Source organism: Glandiceps talaboti, chromosome 1, assembly GCF_964340395.1.
Source record: "Glandiceps talaboti chromosome 1, keGlaTala1.1, whole genome shotgun sequence".
Lineage (NCBI taxonomy): Eukaryota > Metazoa > Hemichordata > Enteropneusta > Spengelidae > Glandiceps > Glandiceps talaboti.
In genome coordinates this window covers 24,287,105-24,310,280 of record NC_135549.1, presented here as the reverse complement: position 1 = coordinate 24,310,280, position 23,176 = coordinate 24,287,105, and the positions used below count along the sequence as shown (strand labels likewise).

The following is a 23,176-nucleotide window of genomic DNA, read 5'->3' as shown; positions in this document are numbered from 1 at the left end:
GGCTGAATTTAATATTTACCTATAGGGCATTTAAGCTCAGGGGACTAAGCAAGGTCATTTTTACTAATCCTGCATCATGCAATATGTCTAAAATAGAGTTACAAAAAATGCTTTGGATCTGGGACTCACTAAGTGTGTGAGGAAAAGCACATACATTCAAATTAAACACATACATATAAGGTATTATAGCTCTGTGTGTGTGTGTGTGTGTGTAATTCTGTTACCGTGCATGCTTACACACTGTCAATCATGTTCATTTTGGCAAATGTTCAACTCTTACGAATGCCTGTAAATGTATTGCTATTAATTGTCATCACAGCTGCCCAGGAGTATCCACCAGAAATAGATGAATTTGATGAAGTTGAATTGACTGCAATTCCTACTGAACATGGAATCGCTCCATTAGTGCAAGAGTCACCTCTTTCCCTGGAATGTTCACTCCATTCTACCATGGATATTGGTGAACCAAAGTATGGTGGCTCAACTATTGTTGTAGGAAAGGTAAGTACTTTGTCCATAATATAGTTGAAATTCTACATTGTCAAATTGTATTTATTTATTTTTTTATAATCTTAACTAGATTAATGTACAATATTAAGTAGATCAATGTATGATTAATTTTCATTTCCGTGTACATGATGTAATATATGATAGTTACATATAATTTCATGAAATTAATTTTAGTATTCCATTATAATAAGTTGAGTATGATTCATTAGCATATAAACCATGTACTTTCATATAGCAAATTGTTACCAAGCAGTCAATAACATTATAAACCATTATCCTTCCAGCTGCTTACAGTATATATATCCAAAAATTGTTGGAAGAATGGTAAAATCGTACCAGAATCGCTAGAGTCAGTATCCAGACTTGGTGCTATGAATTACGGCAATGCAGATATCAAATTTACTCAGAAAGATGATGCTGTCTGGAGTACAAAACATTGGTAGAAGGAAAGAAGATTACTGTATGTGAAGATGATACCTGAATATGACCTCTTCTGGTGCAGCTGAGATATTAATACGATTAAATTTTATATTTCTGAATTTTTACGAAGAAGACTTGATGATACTTTTAAACTAATAATATCTGTCACTCAGGTACACATTAACAAAAGTTAACCATACATGGTTTTTATAATTCATTTTAACCGCAACTGAACTAATGAAGTTCAGAAGTGCTATAAGCATGGTGCAGTGTCTGTAAGTCTATGTCTGTCTGTCTGTCTGTCTGTCTGTATGTCTGTCTGTCTGTGTATGTGAGTGTATGTGTGTATGACTTAAACTCAAAAACTGCTAAGAGATTTTATCTTATATAATATTTTCTTTATTATACAAGTTATATTAATTTTATGATACATTTTTTTATTTCTATATTTGTCAATCATTTGTCAAATAATAAGATGATCGCGCAATGCGTGAAACTCCGAGTTACAACCAAGAAAGAGTTCCAGTACTACCAAAACTATATATATATATATATATATATATATATATATATATATATATATATATATATATATATATATATATATATATATATATATATATAATTGACTGGATGTAGATAAAACCACATAAAAGTGCTCAATACGGGTAGTAGAGCGAATTATATATATATATATATATATATTATAAGATGATACGAATATAATGGAAAATAACTAGATAGATAGATAGATAGATAGATAGATAGATAGATAGATAGATAGATAGATAGATAGATAGATAGATAGATAGATATGAATAGAAATATAGAAATGACTGGTTGTATTTAGAGATTTACAGTTCTGAAGTCAGTCTTACTATCAATCCCAAAGTACATGTCTACTAGCACTATTTTTCAATGTAACTAGCACAACTTCATCTGGTTAAATCAATGTTAGTGAAAATGAGTTAAGTACACACACACACACACACACACACACACACACACACACACACACACACACACACACACACACACTGTATGAACATACCTGTCAAAGTTTGCAAAGTTAGGTTTAAACAATAACCTTGCAGCTCCTTCATAGGTAATTATTAGCACATTAGGGTTTTTTTTAAATAGTAAATAAAATATCCCAAAATTATCAATATGTAACAATTGTTATATTTGTTGACTCCTCTGTCTATCATAGATTATCAGGTGTATATTTTTTTTTTATGAATTGTCACATTAAATATCTTAACCATAATGTATCATGCTTTTAAAGCCTGCATTGATGACAATTTTTTTTCAGCTAGATTGGTGGTAACATAATTATTTTGTAGAGTTTGTGTATAGAATATACTATTTTATTTTTAATTAGATTTAATCTAATATTTGGAATTATATGCATTTAGATTCACTGCAATAAAGTTCCCATGCTTAGGAATATTTACAGATTTGTATACACTGCTTGATGTGATATAGTTAGGCATTTACAAACACACTCTGATATATATGCATACATTTCTTGTTAACATGACCATACATGTAGATTAATTGTTGTGAACAATATATAAATAAAACTTCATTCTATATATAAATTTATTTGTTTGAGTGTGGCATTTGTATTAGTTCAGTTGACCTGGGATGGCTTTAAACATGGATGTAACTAAGTATTTTTCAAATGGGTGTCATGCATTGTCGAATCACAGGGAGACCGGGACTCATGTTACAAACAAACAAACAAACAAACAAACAAACAAACAAACAAACAAACAAACAAAAATGTGCATGGGTAAATGAAATATAATTTTAAACTCATGGATTACTATCTATATTCATGCATATACGAGCCTGGATACTATTGAAATAATTTACTATGTTTTTATATTGTGTACATGTAGATAGTGCATCTAGAAACATAGGATATCATTTCAATATATAAATAGTTATACATGAGTTTTAGAATGACATTTCATTTACTGCCCATGCATATTTTGTTTGATTAGGAATTTGATTTGGGAATTAGCTTGGCATTTATGTATTGTTTTATGATTATAATAATAATGATGAATTATTTTGCATTCATATAATGTATGAGACATAAGCTTATATATGATGGATATTATATCAAAGAAATTTAAATATAACAACATTTATAAGCGACTAATCTGATACTTTTGTTTACAAAAACAAACAAACACGTGAATGAATAAATAAATAAATAAATAAATAAATAAAATAAAATAAAATAACAGTCCGAGTGATCTCAGTGAACGGGGGGGGGGGGGGGGTTACTGCCATAAAAAGGTATATATACGTATCTACCGCGGTTTTGACCCCCGTTTTTCGACTCGTGTAGACTTAACCTTTGAGTCTTGATATTTCTAAAGGTTTGAACTGGGGGGGGGGGGGGTACTCCCGCCTATTGGGTATACGTATGTATGCCGCCCTTGAACTAGTGGTGACTGAAGCATGCACGTAAAAGTGTATCATAGCAAAAGTGTTCAAAACTCATGACCAGCTCAGATCAGACGATTTGACCTCTGTTTCTGGGTAAAATGTAGGCTCTTGACCCTTAGTTCTTGAATTTTTGAGTTTGTGGTGGTAATTTGTGTCCACAAGGGTATATATACCCATTACCCACACGAGTCCACAGGGGCGTGTAATATTTCATAGATTGTTGTTTTCCAGGTCTACAGACTAAATATAACAACCTTTTGATTAATATATATTCCTACATGTAAAGGGAGATATTTCTTAGTAGTATAGAGATCGATACATTTGTAGCAGCAAGATTCGTACGATATTTTCCTAAGAAAACGGCATTCTAAGCAATAAGAAAACAACAATCTATGAAATATTACACGCCCCTGTGCACGAGTCCCCCCCCCCCCCCAACGCCCACACACACATCTGATTGCGAGTTTGTAATAAGTATCGGTGTTTACACATATACACAGCACAGCCTATTCATGCTAGATTGATTTGTGAGAAAAGAAACAACCAACAGTCACATGAGGTCATAGGTCGTGCATGTACGTGTTCTTCAGACGGAAAATCACCTTGGCCCTAAGCACTGAGTTCTGATCAGATAATTTGCCACAATGGGGGCATCTGGAAGTGCACCGAAAACTGTAACTGTGGAGATGGATCAAGAAAAGGGAACGGTAAAGGTGAGTACGTGTTTTATAATCAAACTTTTGAGGATTTTTCCCTACGGTTACTTACACTGTCAAGCTACAGCAAGCGGCTAATTCACGTACGTTTTGTGACTCTGAAACTACGGTTTAGATTAACGTCAAATTTTAAAGGTCATTTTTTCTTCCATGGTAATAGTGAGTCTAGACAGCAAAATTCCATAGATACAGAATGAAGATGATCATCAAAGACTCGTGTAGATCCCAACAATGAGTGTACATGATAAACCGGTACACACTGAGTTGTACAACATCCCTACTTGTCTGTCAGTGTGTACGCCCTCACGTACTGCATGGCCCATGGGGTTATCTTACGTCTAGTCTTTTCGTTAGGTCTACGAGTGTCGTTATCTAAATAAAAACAAGCAAAACAAACACCACCTAATCGTAAATAAACGTGTACAAACAAACAAAATAATTTTGTTTCTCACTCTGTGACTGAAGACCCCCCCCCCCCCCACCACCACCACCACCACCACACACACACACATGCATGTGACATCCCTCATTTATAGATGTATATGGGGTCGATAGATTTAGTAACAATAACATAATACATGTTTTAGGGTTTACAAATTTCATTACACTGTTCTGTTTCCTACCTGGGAGGTTATTGAAACAATTATGTGTGCTTATTTTCAGATATCTGAATCTGTTGTACGGCGTATGATGGGTGAACCAGAACCAGTAGGTAGGTATTTTCTCATAAGACTTGAGATGAATGGTTCTCAGCAACATCAGTGAATTAATTTTTGGACTGGTCTGAGATACCAGAGACTCAATTTAAAACATGAAGGTCCAACCATTTCCATTCCAAACTGAGTGGTTTCTTGGTATTGAGAAGAAGTCATGTACATGTATAAGTTTCTATGGTTCAAATGTGCAAGTTTTACTACACATATATTTTTAGGAGAGAGTTGTACATTTTTTAAAGAGATCTTATGGGATTACAGTCTTTATGCACGACTGCCTGTGCCTGGCACCCTATTTTGCATATGACTGACTATGTTTTGGGGGTGGAGAACTTGTGGTGACTCACTGACAAGTACTAGTAATCACCAAAATATAAACATTCCCTAGCTGGGTTGTTCACACATGCAAATGTCGCATATTTGAATAATCCTGAGTGACACACAATCTAAAGAGCTGTTTGCAGGAGAATTTGTCTCATTTTGAAAGGTTTTTACATTCTATGAAACAAATAGATTGATTTTCAACTAATTTGTGTATCAATCAAGTTACCATCCTATGACATTCACAAACAATTGTACATGATTCATGACCTGTGCATTTCTCGGAGAACAGAAAAAATGATGAAAACAAGACCCAGAAGCTAGTGCTCTGTACAGCAATTTGAATTTCCCGCATCTGCATTAGCCATAATCCTCTCTATATAGGGCAGGTCTGTACCTGCAATTTGCTCATTTTAGAAAATTGTTTTTGTCACATATAATGACTTACTCATAATATCATACAACCCTGAACTCTATTGAATCATTTGAGGGGAAATTTATTTCTGTAGTTGTACTATGAATCCAATCAAATTGATTTTTGGAATGGCAACCTAAATTCACAGCGCCCTCAGTGCTGCTGTGATTTCAACACATTACTGCACCACTTTTGGATAAAACTGACCTCAAATTAACATGAGCAAATATCTAATTATTGATGTTTTAACAGTTTTCAGTAAATATATTGCTGGTTGTCTGATCGAAAAAAATGATTTCCGTTACAGCTAGTGCAGCTTTTAAATCAGTTGAACAATTTGTGAATCGTTGAGGTGTAATTGTTTTACTTGTCTTCAAATTCATGCTTGTACTATTCCATCACGTAGGACAGATGATTATACAATTTCTATTTTTAAGCAACAGCAGTATTTACAAAAAATGTCATACATTATTCTAATTTATTAAATTCAAATGTATACTTTCTTTCCAGCTAAATCACCAGCAAAGGGACCAGAACAAGTAAGACAGAAATGCTTTCGTATATCTTTTCCTTTCATCTTTTTATATCACAGATTTCAAAAATAAAGAAATTGTCCAGTGTTTTCAGCATTGTTATGGATAAACTAATAAAACAGAGTGAAAAATAATGCTGCAAGTGTACTGTAACTTTTCTATGAATAGGTCAGAAATACTTAAAAATCATTAATTTGCACATGACACTTCTGCAACCTTGCTAAAGGCAACATGAAAGCTTTAATCTGTATGTATAGCAGGTTATGAAGAGAAACTAGGAATTGTAGAGATTCCATGGAATGCATCTCAGCAAATAGAAATGTGGAATACAAAATACACAATACTGTATTAGAAAGAAGTAGGTATATAAGATACAACAATAAGACTTTTAGCACTCATAATGAAACTAGACTTTCTTTTATTTCTATTTTATGTTTGCCTGTGTATGACGACATTCTCTTCTGTTTTGTTTTTGAATTATTTACACAGTCAACTCCACAAGATCCAAAGTCAGACGAAAAGGCAGCAGAACAACTCAAAAAGAGGGAGGAACATTGGAAAGAAAAACTCAGACAGGCAGAGTTGAAGGTACATGTATTTACCATTGTTGTTACACTGTGCCAGGCCTTCCAAAGAATTACACACTGTCCTCAATAATACATTCATCTGGTTGGTATAACATAGATTCTCTCGCAGTCCTCTGAGCATCGCATTGCTAAAAGAGTTGTTTTTTATGTACCGATATCTACTGCAAAATTGTACTGTGGGCTCTCATCGACTACATAGGGTTAATCATTTTTGACTTGTTACTGCGATGCCGGGCACAATCGCAGTAACATGTCAACAAATGATTAGCCCTATGTAGTTGATGAGGGTCCACAGTACAAGGATATTCTAGTACAATTCTTCGGTAGATATTGTTACATACAAAACAGCTAATAGCAATGCTCCCGAGGACTGGTTAGAGAGGCTAGGCATAACATAGTTGTTACACAACTATAAAGGGTTCTAATTACATACAAGTAATGTTTTGCCTGTTCAGGTTGACAGACTTTGTCAAACTGACTCCCTAGCAGTAAAACAAGCAAACTGACAGTTTAACAAGGCCTGTCAACCTGAACAGGTGAATGTCACCAGTAAGTAATTAGAAGCCTTGGTTTTGTAACAGGAACTATTTATTAGTACAGTTACATACTACTATAGATAAAGCCAATTAACAAATATTTACCAACCTGATCTACTTGCTAACACTTGCAAGCCAGTAATATTTATGAGTATTTACTTGAGATATTGAATATCTCTAATTTGATTAAAAATGATGTATATTGTGCCACTGTGAAATAGGAAGTTCACAATATATATTTAGCCCAATGACGACAATGTTGTAAATTCTTGATACACAAATCTGGCATTACACATTACAGTGTGGTTCAGTTATATCATACCATTATTTTGTGTGATTTTTCACTTTAGTATGTTAAACATTAGAATATTTGTTATACATGTAGAATGCAGAGTTGTACCAATTAACAACAGAACAGTTTACTAAAGCTGCTGAAGAGGTCGAAGCAAAATTCATGTAAGTCTTTCACCCCTCCCACCCCCACCCCCACCCAAATCATTGCAGCAAAATGATTTCTTTTCTCTATACTATAGATAGAATTACAGCATGTATTCTTTTTTCACTCGTGGATGTTTTTCGCTGATTCCAAAATATACCAGTCTGCTTTCTTATACAATATAACGTATACCTGTACTCATAGCTATATTTTAGGTTTGGGTCCTTCAGTGTTGAAAGGGTACATTTCATTCTTGTATTTTTTATTGCTGTATGTGCCTCCACTCATACTTTAATTTGAAAGGAAAACTTGAATGTGAAATCTGATGATAATTTGCAGAGTGTGACATACTGTAAACGTGGAATTTTTTGTGAAAGACTTATTTTTGCTTCTTTCATTAGAAAACAAAAAACAGAAAAATAAGTAGTGTTAGTAAATAAAATGTCTTCTTGTACATGAACACAATGTACCATTTTGGTAATTAGTAAAAATTAATCTTTGGGAACTGGCAAAAGGCTTTAAAATTACAAAATGTTCTACTAAGTTGTAGTGAAAATATCTAGGTTTACAGGAAATGTACACACATTAACATGAGATATGCTGTGTCTTGCTTTTTGCTAGTGGACAACAGTCAAACATTGAAGATTTGAGCGTAAAAAATGTGATGCTTATAATGTGTTACGACAGTGAAAATACTTGTATTATCCCCAGAGTCCTCACTGCCCTGATAGTGTACAAGTATATACTCTTTCTGGTATGATATAGTGGATATACTGGCATGGCATATTAAGGGTTAACATCTCGCGTGTTTTTTGTCTTTGTCCTGTGCTTGTAGACACCAAACATACAGGCCAATATGTAAAGATCTACAGGATGAGGTGTTGCAGTGTTACAGTCTTAACCCAGGAGAGACACTAAACTGTGCTGCCCAAGTCAGAGCTTTCACATCATGTGTGGAAGAAACCAGAAATGTAAGTCTTATGTCTGAAGGAAAAATAAATTGTGTTATTTCTGCCTGTAGTACACTTGTATTGGTTACTACCAATACTGTCAATATCCATATGATTTTGAGTGTTAAAAAAGCACCCCGGTGACCCTCTCAACTTTGAAATCTTGTAAAGAAGCCCTGCTGCATTTGACATGTGTTTGCCCATTGTGGGAATTTCCTGCAAAGTTTAACAGGAAAACATCATGTTTTTGACTAGGCCTAACAAAAAAAAATTGTGTGGTTCCAATTACGCTCAATTTTAGAATTAGAGTAGGTGGGGGTAGGTAAATTTTTTACTTATTTTTTTTATATATCTTTTTTTTCATATGTGAGTGTCTAGTTCAGGTAGTTATGTTTTTCGTTGTTTTCCATATGGTCTCTGTGTGTTATTGGTTTCTTCTCATCAGATGTACAGCCATTACAGATTGGAAGAACTGTTTTATATTGTCTTTTTAATTTTAAGTTGATGTCAGTTTCCGCATCCACTATTTCTTGCAAGACTACGCAATTTTCACAATTTTATTTCTTTTTCTTGAATACAGAAAACAAGTTTAAGGTGAATGTGAAAAACTAGGTGGGGTCGGATAACTGGAACCAAACAATTTTTTTTTAGGCCGAAGAACTTTTTATTGACACTTTTGTAATTGTAATTGTAAGTGTACTGATGGCAGAAATATGTCTGATCGGGCTTTTCCTATAATGGATAGATCAGTAGAAAATTGTGTTGATTAAAAAAAACTGGATGTCACAACAACACTACTCTGTAGGTTGCTAACAAGCTGCCACAGCTGATGCCCTTTTTACAGCATATCATCTGATCAGTAGTAGTTTCAAATTATGTAATCACAAGATTTCTTAATAGCTTTTCTTTTCTTTCCAGAATTTATTAACCAAAAGGGATATCCCAGGCCAATCATGATGATGGAATGGAAGCTGTTCCTGAATGTTTCTTAAGGAGTGTTTTACCTGTGTGTGTGTACTTTTAAGTTTTCTGCACTCAAAGTTCCTGAACTACTATTGTTAGCCAGATTGTTGCCAAGGAGTAACGCTATTCAGTATAAACACCTGAAGATCATCTACCAGTGTTCAGCATATACAATCAAAGCATTCAGTGTAGGTGTTTGTTACTTGAATCAAGCTAAGAATCAGACAAAATGTAATAAAATATTAATTTTGCTGTTAATGGTGTTGTTGCTGTTTATTTTTTTCAAATCAAATTGTTCTCGGGTTTGCTATAAATGAAAGAAATTCACCATAAAGTAATTTTGAATTTGTTATAAATGAGGAAAGAAAAGTGACACATGTAGGAATTGAACCCACGTCCCCTAAACACTAGTCAGAGTGCTCTAACCAGCTAAACTAACGTGCCAACTGGTAGGTAACATGAATTTATCTTTGTAACAGGCCAACTGGTAGATAATATGAATTTATCCTGTTATCCAGGATAAATTCACGTTATCTACTGTGGATATCATATACGTTATGTACCAGTTGGCATGTTAGCTCAGCTGGTTAGAGCACTCTGACTAGTGTTTAGGGTACGTGGGTTCAGTTCCTACACGTGTCGGTTTTCTTTCCTCATTTATAAGAAATTCAAATTTTTTAATTGACATATACATCTAAAATTTGTATTCTGATAGGACAATTGTGATATACATGTATGACTACAGGTTGTCCAGGAAACAAGGGTGAATTCACCACCACGAGTAATAGGGTATGTTGTCATCAATTGTTAAAAGTTAATATGTTTATACATATGAATAATAGAGTAAAACATTCAATGATACAGAAATAAGTCGTAAACCGGCACTAGCTGAAACTTGGGTAGTAATTTTTCGATTAGACAACCAACAATTTAGTCAATGGAAAGTGTTAAAACTAATAATTAGACAATGTATATGTCAATTGGCGGTCTATTTTATCTATAACTAGTATAGTAGATAGTGATACATTGGTGCACTAATTCTCAAAAATCAATTTGATTGGATACATTGCACCGTACTATGCATACTACGGTACTACACAAATATATGTTTACCCACAGGTGAGCTAATAATGTGCAGGGTATACGATATTATGATGATGTCATATCTAACAAACAAACACAAGTTTTTCAAAAAACAAAACATTCCAGTTGCAGCTAGTACAGCTTTTAGTCACAAATTTAAGTGTTTTGCATATGCCTTCCATAGTCAAACCCAAGCCATGATTAAAATATCATTTGACTGGTTGGAAATGCTGGCATGCACTCACAGAACCAGACTCTTTGATTTTTGTGGTGATATAAACTGATTTTCTTCTTTCCCTGGCTAGTTTTCTCTCTTCAAGCTGTATATAATTCTCTCTTTATTGACTATCAAGACATCTTGTCCATTCTTCTCTTCTTATCTAAATCTAAACACTCCTAATCTCATAATTACCATGGGGATAGATTACCAACCCAATTTGTTTTATCTCTTATCTATTGGGTCATGATCACACTGAACAAACACTTAGTATAGTTCATGCATGAATGCGTGTTTGCTTGGTGTGATAATCTCCCAGAAGATAAGAGCTAAAGCAAAGTGTTGATGTAACCGATCTCTTGGCAATTATAAGATTATGGGTGTTTTAATGTAAATAAGAGGAGAAGAATGGTTAAGATGTCTTTATTTCGTCAATAAAGAGTGCATTACAGAGAGACAACTAGCCAGGGAAGGGAGAAAATCACCACAAAAATCAATGAGTCAATTGATCAATATCACACAAAATAAGCTTTATTTCACCCAAAAATTAATCATTCAATCGATCAGTCATTCAACCAAATAATAAATCAATAAATAAGTAATAATAAGAAATAATGTTGGTTTTTATATAGTGCTTTCCCACTTTGTGCTCAAAGCACTTTACAGTTATTAACCCTGGTATGGATCTATAGCGGCACAACAGCCCTTTATACTTCCTCAGCTCCCTGGGGAGCATAAATCCATTGCAGCCTTTATAAGCACATAGGATTAAAACATTCACGTTGCAACCTTTATCCTACCAGGTCCCAATTATGCAGCTGGGTTGACTGAAGCACATTCGTGGTTCAAATCTTGCCCGAGGACTTTAACCACTCAGAAACAAGTGGCAACGATAGGGCTCAAACCTGCAACCTGCAGGTTCCAAGTCGGCCACTCTAACCATTCGCCCATCATGACTCCACGAGTCCAATAAATAGATCAATCAATGAATTACACACTCTTCTACCTGTGATTAGTATAGTAGTTAAACCACAGACAAGTAAGTTTTTTACTTGTCTGTATTTAAACATAAGTAAACATTAAACATAATTATGCTGATAATCAGAACTAGGAGGATAACTAGACTTTTAGGCTATTGATTTTGTCAAAAATAAGTTGGTGAACTTACAGATGCAAGTTGCGCCGATTGATTTGATTCACCATCATAACAAACACGTAATTAATTAATGACCTATTCACGGTGGAAGTATATAAATACATTACTATGGTGACATGTAGTAAATTATGATTTTGTGTTGGTATCCTATTGGCCACTACCAGAGTGGTAGGGTAATAGGGTCCATAATTAAGGTATTTTTTTTTCTTTCCAGGTATGTAATGTATCATATGTGTGTTATACTTGTATGACATATATCATAACTATTTAATGACACACGTTTCTATTTTTGTTAAGTTTTAATTACAAGACAAAGCAATACAATACCCTGTTCTCACCTATTAAATTGAAAGATATAAAACACACTGTTGGACAATCGAGGCAATTGTTTGGGTGACATTTCTCCTGATTTTGATACAAGCAAGTATAGTACCCTCCAATCACATGACATGTTGTATCGGTTTGAGTTCAAGCGATGCATGGTTATCTATCTGTGCCTTAGTAAGTTGAATGCTAGTATGCTCCGAGTGCCTTTCAACATGCAGCAAATTACATACCAAGATGTATATAACTTAGGTTATGAGATGTAGGCTTGCCTACGGTATTGTATCCTTATCTTCGAAAATGTTCATTATGGCAGTAAAATTATGATATGCACCATTTGAAAGCTTCCAGGCTGTCTTTCCTTTCCAGCATTTACTAACAAAAAGGAATCCCCAGCCAATCATGATGATTGGAATGGAACTTGTTCCTCTTTTTACCTATGTGTTCTTTTTACCAGTTCATAGATATGAATCAATATGTCTCACAAAACAGTGTGTCACCACACGGTAGTCCTGTAATAAGACCTCAGGTCTGTGCTCCAAAGGTTGCCGAACAGTAGCCGAAAAATGATATTAATCGGTGCACAATCGCAGCCAAAAGACCCTCGATTGTTGGTGAAAAGTGACCTTCGGTCGCTTGAAATATCAGAAGAAAGCTGAAAGGTCTAGCAGCTATACTACATATGTATGTGCTTTTGTCATGCCCTGGTATCAGATCTTAAAGGTTCAATGGGGAGGGGGAGAGGGGAGCTTGCAGTCAACAGTATTACAGGTAGGATTTTGCTTCCCATGGCATTCCTGGAATATTTGCAAGACTAGTGCTTTTGAAACCATGTGTGGATCGTTCTGTTGAGACGACTGTGCTCCAGGATCCATATGTAAACCAAGGCAGGAATTCTTTGGCTCCTGGAAAGACAAGAAACAAATAATGGAATAACAAGCCTTCATGGAAGATAATATCTCAAACTGGTTTGTTGCATGGCAAAGTTATTGCACACTTTTAAATTTGACCTTGAAGATCATGGTCACAATTCTGTCTGAATATAAAGCTTATCTCTAGCAATGTGCAGTGCTTCTTGATATAATACTTTTAAAAGTTATTGAAAAATTTACTACGTGTATTTGACCTTAATGAGGAGGGCCAAGGTCCAGGTTTTACTGTCAAGCTTGAAAGTTTACCTAGGTGCAGATATTTTACTGGTGTCTATAGGTTAAAACTTTATTTAGTCAATCAATTTGCTATTTGACCTTGAAGATGAAGGTTAAAGTATAAAGGGAATGCGGATATTTTAATGGTGTGTGTATAGAGACTTGAATGGAGACTGCAGTATTCAATTTTCTTGAATTACAGTAAAAAGACAAATTACGGCTATTTAACCTTTAAAATGATGGTCAAGGTCAAAGGTGGTCTCAATAGAATGCTCACTAATTGACTTTTTTGTTTTGTATCCAAGAGTCCTCATTGCCGACAAGGTACAAAAGTATGTCATGTGTGCATCACCAGTGAAAAACGTTTTCCTTGGCGAGAATAGAAATATTTGGTATTGAGCATAATTTGATTGGCATATTTTATCACACACAGATGAGAAATAGCATGTATAATATATATTAGTTAACATACCATGCTTTCTTAAAAGTTGAATGTTATCAAAAACAGTGCATGTATTTTTACTTACGAAAGCAGATTTCTTGTTCGATGAGAGAAATGACGTAGGTGTCATTTGCATATTTCTTCAGACAGGGTAATTTGATGACGTCATCAATGCTTACCACTCTATTTTCAGATAATCTAGATTTCATATCAAACACAATTTGCTGAAACATAACAGTACAGTATTAATATCGTTAGCAGAGTTTTTACGTTAATACTTATTAAGTGGGGGGGGGGGGGAGGACAAAGGCGTAGTGGATTTTATCCTGCCTGCATTTCTTTATGCTTAGGGACCCAGAAAAGCTATTTTCACCAACCCTGCTTTGTGCAACCTCACTGAAATGATGTTATGAAAATTGGAAAACTCTGGATTAGAAGAGGCCTGCTGCACACTGAGGATAAAACATGGGAATAAACATATTTAGGAGCTCGTGATTTCTTTAACCCTTACCCAAATGATGCTGAGACTATTGTTCAGGGGTGGGGGAACTAAAGATAGTGCGGAAAAACAGCAACAGCTACTACTTTAATTTCATAAATGTTTAGTGACACTATTTCTGTTTTTAAATCTTAGGGAGCGTATTGTTATGCTTCTGTCTGTCTGTATGTCTGTCTGTATATATATATATATATATATATATATATATATATATATGTGTGTGTGTGTGTGTGTGTGTGTGTCCGTCTGTGGACACGATATCTCAAAAGCTGCTGCATCAATTCCAATGAAACTTGGTACGCATCTTCCTTATGATAACAACAAGAACTGATCAAATTTTGGTAAACATCCTAAGTATCTAGAGTGCAATCTTCAAATTCTATATAATTTTATTCTTGCATTTGAGATACCAAAGCGCATCTGTCCTAAAATATTTTTGATATTGCTATTAGTTTTAATTAGTTATTTGCATATTTCGTAATTAGTCTTTTAAAATTTTCGGTTGACTTATCTAATTTGAATACCGACCCAACGTTTTACACATGTTTCCTATAGTGTTGTGTTGGCCGTAATAGATCGCATCAGTGGGCAATCTTGCTGGAGCATTAGCCTAGATAAATTCATACGACCTCTTCACTATTTCATTCTCAATCAATATTGAAAATCTTTTTTGTACTTCGACAGTTAGAACTTGTTTGTACTTCTGCATCTCTGTTGGCCGTGTAACATATAGAGCACGGCCAAACCAGGCCAGCCGTGTCGAATCACCCGATTTCTATGAAAATTCGTACACAAAGACTTTGCCAAATTTTTTTGAATTTTGTAAACTTTCAATTCCGGTCCGTATCAAGGAAACTATAAGCGAAAACCAGACCGAAATTCCGGGGACCAAGTATGCTTTATCAAATCGCCGTAACATCAGTATTCCTACAAATAATTCATAAATTGATTTTTACTGGCCCGAAAGAAGATATGTCAGTTGATGTTTACGCTTTTACAGTATATAAAATCATGTTGGACTCTTAGACTAGTGCAAGTTATGGCGGGTCAGTTTAAATCTGGTTAATAATAGCTATAGGTAACTACCAAACATAACACATGGGGTGATATGTATTATCCAATCCTGTATTGCCGGCAATTATTTTGTCTTGTTTAAGCCGTAAATTACAGTAAAATTGTTACCTGTGGAAATGGTGGATGTGCGACGTAAACACATCTCATGCTAACTTTGTCCATGTATTTAGCAATGGCATTTGAAATATTTAACGATAAGTTATTTATCGTTTGTAACGTCTTCTTCAGATCTTGTTTGCAAACTAAAGAAACAGTGCCGTCTTTTCGCGGTGTCGGTGTACATCTAGATTGGAAAACAAACAAACATTACCTGCCATTATAAATGTACATATGATATGAAAGGAATAAAAAAATAGAGGAAGATAGCAATAACAATATTTATTTAATAGACGTATAACACCCCAATTTACGATAAATAAAACATGGTGTAGTTCCGAATACATAGCTACCAAAAATATGTAGAGTCGATTATAATATGTTAGTATTCTTATTTTCATCGGGCTAAGGGGCTCACCTCATGATTACAAACGTCCAATTGCATTGTGGGCAATCACAATCTGCGGAGGAATATGTGCAACAACTAATTGGAAAGTTTATAAACTTCTTTTCTGCCGTATTGGCTTGATAAATACATGTACTGCAATGAGTCGTTAGCCTAGAAAGGCGTATCAAATTTTAATTTAAAGCAGTTGGCACTCATTTAACATGCTAGTTAAAATAAACGTCGATTTCGGGGTCTTCTGTCTCCCTCTGTGTAAAGAATATTGTAGACCATAAGGACACGTTGTTTTCGTAAGGAAAATATCAGCTACTACAAATGTATCTTTATACCAACTCTCTATGTCCCCCTTCGTTTGTTTTAGATACGGGCAAGGAAAATATATTCAACTCACAACATTATTATTATTTTGAGCCTATAGCCTAGAATGAAAACAAGAATCTCAGAGATATTACGTGTCCCTGTGTTGTAGACACCTTGATTGTTGAAATGTCGTCAATATATTTTTGTATCATTTTTTACTGTTTCTTCAAATTTCTGAATGTGTAAATGTAATTTCATCATCGAAGAAATACCAACCTTTCTCCAGTTTTATTTCTCCAGTGCATAGCAATAAATGGTTTTCCACCACATATTTGCTTTTGGATATCATCAACCACATTTCTTACGTACGACGCTCTCATAAGTGTCTGTGCAGCTATTTTTTGAATTTTTTCGATATCGGGAATTTCAATTTTAACCTCGTGAGGGCGCAGGACAGCCAAGCATCTTTGGGATTGTAATGATTGTAACCGTTCCTCGTACTGTTTCTCTGAGATTGGAATAATTGATGAATTGGGTAAGAATATATCAAAATGTCTTCGGAAAAATCCACGATAACCGTTGTAAATTTTTATGTATTCGGATCTTTGCAAGGGAATCTCCTTATGGAAAGGATCAATAACTATGTTGTTCCTCGTTAGATCTTTGCCACAGACTTCTTTGTATTCGTTCAATGAAATAACTGGCAAACCCTGACGTATTAAATCCTCATCAAACGTAGAACTGAACGGTGCCAATTTACTTCTGTCGGAATCTAGTTGATGAGTTTTCATAGAAACCAAAACTAGTGTTCTATTGAAGTGCAGTGCAAGGGTTACTGCTATTCTCAATTCAAGCATCCACCATCCGGGTCCGTTCTTTTGGTAATCTAATAACGGTAACATGTACATCACCTGGTCGTTCACGACGTCACTATTGTTGGCGGTGGCGGTGCTAGCTTCTGTGTTTATAGCTTCTGACAGGTTCGCTGTTACATCATGTATTTCCTGTGAGGGGGATATCAATAATTATATTATACCAGTATATTGATGGTGGAAATCGAGGGATCTGATTGGTCTAGACATCGAACTAGCGCGTCTAAAACGAGTGATAATGCACTGCTGGTACGATAATGCACTGCTGGCACGCGTCCAAATTTTGTTGTAGTCCGCCGTGATACTGATAGTGAACTCTTCGAATTGTCAGAGGAGGATTTTCTCTCAATGAGACAATATTTTATGAGAAATTATGAAGGAAATTTCGAAAGCAACCCAGTCATCGCGTATTTGTTCAAATCATCGCCTACTACATGTACTAAGGTCAAGGCGCTATAGGCATGCACGAGATCGGTCCCTGCCTCGGCGCGGCTGGAGTGGAAACATTGGTGAGCTGTCCTGTCCTGTCATAAAAATGAAGCAAGTGAAAGAGGTTACACTGGCCGACTAACCATTAATCTATATAGAAATTCGTCTGGGATCCTGTCCTAGAGTATCAGTCATCAATCCGAGAGGGAAATCCTCAAACCCGAAAATCTACTGAGGTAACTTCCAGTAATATAAATACATTGTAAATATCAACCTGTCTATCACTTCACCGAGTCACGAATTCGGCCGGGAGCGATCGAAGCACGCTGTATTCAATAAACCACTTCAAGTTTATACCTTGAGTCAAACAGGTTGTTTATTCATCACTGTACACTTTTAATGAGCCGATCAATGTACAGATTATCCCTAGAAACGACGAGCAGATAAAATAAACCCAGTCGCTGCACGACGTTCACATTGAGGCCAAGATCAGCTGTCTTGAAAAGCAGCGTTATTGTTGTGCAAATTAGACACAGAGGCGCATATGAAACGAGAAAACGTTAGTTCTTATCTTGTTTCCTATATTTTCAATATACTGGTATAATATAATAGCGATAAACCACCCCCTGGGGAAGGTATACCACTCGGTTTTGACCAGTGAACTCAATATATGCACTCGCTATCGCTCGTGCATATATTTCGTTCACTGGTCAAAACCTCTTGGTATACCATCCCCAGGGGGTGGTTTATTGCTTAAATAACCCATGCCAGCGAGGGCAATATCTCACGATTTAGTGTCTGCACAAGGATTGGCACTCTTTACAAATCAACTTAAATTTGATGCCCAATGCAAGCCAAAGACGAGGGTGATCATCAAAATGTTTGTAAAAAAGTGCCAGCCCTTGCCCAAGCGCAATATTTTCCACCGTCCACTCATTCGTGCAATCATTCACATGCATATGTCCATTCATGGTTCATTAAGTAATGTTCATTATGTATGTATGTATGTATGTATGTATGTATGTATGTATGTATGTATGTATGTATGTATGTATGTATGCATGCATGCATGTATGTATTTATGTTTCTGTCTGTCTGTCTGTCTGTCTGTCTGTCTGTCTGTCTGTCAATCTATTCATTATTTCCTTATTGGGGATGTCTACAGGTGATCCAAATTACACCCACTCTGAATATAAATTCAGGAAATATATGTCTTTACACAGTTAACCGAAGAGAAGGAATGCGAAATAGAACGAGAAAAGAAAAGTTACAATCAAATAATTTGATTATCGGGAAAAAAATGATACACCCGTGAACGAAAGATATTGACGGCATCGTCATGGTGGAATTGAAGTCAACGCCAATGATTTTGAACATAAGTGTGGTTTTAAGTAGATTGGTGAATGTGGTGACAGTATATGAAATACAAATATCAGCCCCGGGATATCATCATGCCAGTAATGGAGTCATATATATCATCTATGCAAGGAAACAATGTAGGGGACGCTCACCTTTTCTTGTAGACCCGAATCTTCGTATGCCTCTACCTTCAGTTGTATTCCATCATATGTGAAATTTGGTAATACAAGTACAGACGTGAGTATAAAGGCAGTTGCCAATAGGCCTAGGGAGAGAGCGACTCGGCGAATTGGTCGGATTTTCATTGTTTTCAAACGTTATTGGACACCTGTTGCGTGGCCAACTTTTAGTACCGTGTCTGGCTAACAAATGTACCGTGCACCATACCAACCTTTCGTACATCTCTAGCTAACGCACCACGTGTTGCATAATTATGATCCATATGATGCAACACGTGGTGTGTTAACTAGACATATGGACCAATGAGTCACCGCACAAAGAAATAGTAGAGTACAGTATATTTTATTTGACTTGAAATTACGTTTTGCACAACATAATCAATGGTCAAGGATATACTTACACCTAATTATATCTAACTACAAAACCACAGACAAGTATCTTGTTGTTACTTGTCTGAGACAAAACATATAAACAATATTCTCTGTTTAATAATTCTACTCCAAAATTTAAACATTTGTTAACACAGATGTTTCCAATAACTGGATAATTACCAAGTTCTGCTTTAACTGTTGCAATATTTGTAGCATGTTTGTTCACACAAAGCATTTGCTCGCAAAATTGTCAATGCAGCGGTGTTGTTGCGCCTAGCTAGCTAGATATGATGCTGTCACGCGTATTACAAATGATATTGTAAGCATGTCATTCTCAAATTCAAGTTACACTCTATACGTAGAAACATGTAGAAAAACTAAAACACAGCTTATATGTCTGAAACCGTACAGTGGAAGCAGGAATCACTAAATCTTAGCATAAAAAATATCCACAAGTACAATAATTATAATTATAACAGTTTTTGACACAATGAAATCCAATGACTAATGTATGGTCCCATGTTGAGTACCCTTATTTATAACACCATATTGACATCTACACATCTACTCATTGAATGACAATCTCAAACTATCATACACACACGACCGCATTACGTAATATATAATTTTACTGGTAGAAGCACTTATTGAATTATGTTGTATTCCACTGCATTTACACCGTCCCGACTCCTATCTCGCAGATTATTTATCTATAAAATGACGTCACGAAATATACAAATAACTACATTTTTGTGTCAACAAAGTCCATTCATCTTGAAAATGATATGGCCTTCGATGGAATCCCTGGAAGACTTGACAACGGACTGTTCTTTAAGCCTTGTGCGGTGCGTTCTCTGTTAACAACTGTACTCCAGGAACCATACGTAAACCAAGGCAGAAACTCTTTCGCCCCTGAAAGAACAAGGAATAGAGGGTATATAAATAATAATCAACAGACAAGTTTTATAATGATTAAAAGGTAAGCCCACAGTTAAACACTTGGAGGGATGAAATTGTTCCTATGATAGTGTGTAGTATGTAACATCAACAATATAGAAGGCGTTACCATTGGCTGTGTTAGGGGTTTGTTGCATTTCGTGATGGGCACATACACCCAATACTGATACCCCGTTGATATTAGGCACCCTCTATCCCGGGCCTCTATTAATTAGGATATGATGTAATTCACATGACAAACTGTTTCATTGTCAAGTTTAACTTATTTACGTATGTATGAAACTTACGAAAGCATATTTCCTGTTCGATGAGAGAGATGACGTAGGTATCATTTGCATAGTTCTTCATACAGGGTAATTTGATGACGTCATCAATGCTTACCACTCTGTTTTCGGATAATCTAAATTTCATGTCTGATACTATTTGCTGAAATAATAGAGAAGTACATGTGTTTAGGTTTAATTATCTTCCATACATTTGTTTTTATATTTGTTTGAATTACTTTCTGAATGTTGAAGTACTGCGTATCAACACCCGTCTCCACATTTACAACACAGTGACAAACGTGATTAAAAATTACACTAAATTACAAATTAAATGTGTATTATTTCTCTCTTTTTTTATTTCGATCACCAAATATAACCATCCATTGGGTCAGCTTTTAATTCTACGAATCCTAAATATGGAAATGAAGAAATATAAGAAGAAAACTGATTAGACTATTTGACCCACTCACTCACGTCTTGCAATTCAACGCGAAATTGTAAATTAATTTTCATAAATCAAGTAATTCGACCACAAAAAAAATCATAATTATTAAAATCTAGCAAAAGTGACGGGATTATAATGGTACCTTATAATGGTGGCGATGGTGGTTTGGGATTTGGTAGCAGTAGGATTTAGAACCGGTGGCAGCGGTGGGATTAGGATAGAATAACAAAATAATGCAAAGCTAGATAACAATTAGTCAAAGTAGAATGTCACCCTCCCCTAATTTCCATTTTCTAAATTTGACCCCCCCCCCCCCCCCCCCCGAGGACTGATCTGTAAAAAGCGACCCACCACCTAATCCCCTTTGAAATTACTGAAGGCTCCCTGGCATCTAACAGAAACAATATACACGGTCAACTCATAGCAATGCAATTATATTTACGGCAAAATGTTACAAGGGTACACGTTTACTTTCCAATTCTCTTTTCAATCAAAGACATTCCTCCTCCTTTATTTATTTGAATATTCCAAACAAACTCCATTTACGATTAGACCAGCTACACAATTACCTGTGGAAACGGTGGATGTGAGATGTAGATACATCTCATACTAACTGTATCCATGTATTCAGCTATGGCATTTGAAATATTAGGCGATAAACTATTCATTGTTTGTAACTTCTCCTTTACGTCTTGTTTACAAACCTGCCGAAGGATACCGTTTATTGGTGTACATCTAGAGGAAAAAGGTTAAATTTGGAACAATTAGAAACAAACGATAACACATCGACACTTGTGATATGTACAGTATTACAACCAAACTAGAGAGAGTATGGAGTTTCGAGGCACAATTATTATTTAAATTTGTTAAAAATCTACCACAAGGTTTTTGGTATGAATAATAACAAAGTAAATAAAGATGCTAACAACACACATACATTAAATGGTAGGTAATGCATGTATATGTATATGTATATGTATATGTATATGTATATGTATATGTAGATGTAGATGTATATGTATATGTATCTGTATATGTATATGTATATGTATATGTATATGTATATAGATATGTTTGAACGTCACTCCAGGTGAAGTAATATTTAAGGCTATACATGGGTCAAGAACAAATATCACAGTTCAGACAAGGTCATCCCATTGTAGAAATAAATTTTTCTTCCATCACAATCCTAAACATAATAACCTCCACCTACCCCATCCAAAAGTTTCAAAACAAGGTGACCCTTACCAATCCACCGCTCCCCTCCTCCTCAGGGCCGAAGAAACTAACCCGTCCCTTAGTAAAGTGCCCTGCTCATACCGCTGGTCGTAAATAAACCTGTTTTGTGTACATGCCTACTGAGTCAGATAAAGTTCAATGGCCCCTAGCAAAACATGGAGACATGATAGTGATTTTGTGCAATGCAGCTATATATAGTCAAGCTGGGTGCGCAAAGTGTTACATTTATTAACTTTACGATGTCATCTTATCTTAGAGAGCCTTCAGTAACAAGGGAAGGGCCAGGGGAAATCAAGCCCCGTCTATTGCGTTAAATGTGACGCTTCCCCTATTCTGTTTTCTAAAAAAGTGGCCCTCCATCATTTACCTTTTCTGTAAAATATGATCCTAGCTCCTGATCCTGTTAAAATAGTAAGAAACATGAAACAAAACTAATGTCAGGCATGAAAAGGAACAACAGTAACAAAATCAATGGTAAGGACTCGGTCTCGCTGTAGCCATTGGTTGTTTGTCACTACTACCAGCACCATGCATGGTCAGTTTTTGAAGGCACTGTAACTTCCGTGAGTGGATCTAATTAGGGAGCTGAAGGCCAGAACTCATGATTCCAACATGTTATCCCTTACCACACTGTTCACCCTTCACTCCTGTGCAACCACAGGCCTCCTTACGACACACCGTCCGAAACGTACCCGCGAAGTTACTTCAGTAGAAGCGAGAATGCTCTTGCGAGACCCACTCCTTTTCTCA

At 35.6% G+C, this 23,176-nt stretch overlaps 1 protein-coding gene and 1 long non-coding RNA gene across 2 annotated transcripts; both read left to right on the top strand.

Annotated features, from left to right (window-relative positions):
- The first annotated feature begins 376 nt into the window (after window positions 1–376).
- Window positions 377–1,450, top strand: LOC144443287 (uncharacterized). The gene is made up of 2 exons (XR_013481681.1): window positions 377–501; window positions 795–1,450. It is a non-coding gene; the product is annotated as an uncharacterized LOC144443287 (long non-coding RNA).
- Window positions 1,451–3,954: 2,504 nt separating this feature from the next.
- Window positions 3,955–9,784, top strand: LOC144441153 (MICOS complex subunit mic25-a-like). Its single transcript, XM_078130694.1, has 7 exons — window positions 3,955–4,106; window positions 4,773–4,821; window positions 6,069–6,097; window positions 6,581–6,679; window positions 7,600–7,670; window positions 8,486–8,621; window positions 9,519–9,784. Exons 1-7 carry the CDS (start codon window positions 4,038–4,040, stop codon window positions 9,555–9,557), a joined length of 492 nt encoding a protein of 163 aa, XP_077986820.1. The 5' UTR covers window positions 3,955–4,037; the 3' UTR covers window positions 9,558–9,784.
- The last annotated feature ends 13,392 nt before the right edge of the window (window positions 9,785–23,176 follow it).

Bases quoted from the DNA above. Each gene is read 5' to 3' on its own strand.
- LOC144441153 (XM_078130694.1), top strand. From the start codon at position 4,038: ATGGGGGCATCTGGAAGTGCACCGAAAACTGTAACTGTGGAGATGGAT. The intron at 4,107-4,772 runs GTGAGTACGTGT...GCTTATTTTCAG, and splicing joins AAGAAAAGGGAACGGTAAAG to ATATCTGAATCTGTTGTACG. The intron at 7,671-8,485 runs GTAAGTCTTTCA...CTGTGCTTGTAG, and splicing joins GAGGTCGAAGCAAAATTCAT to ACACCAAACATACAGGCCAA.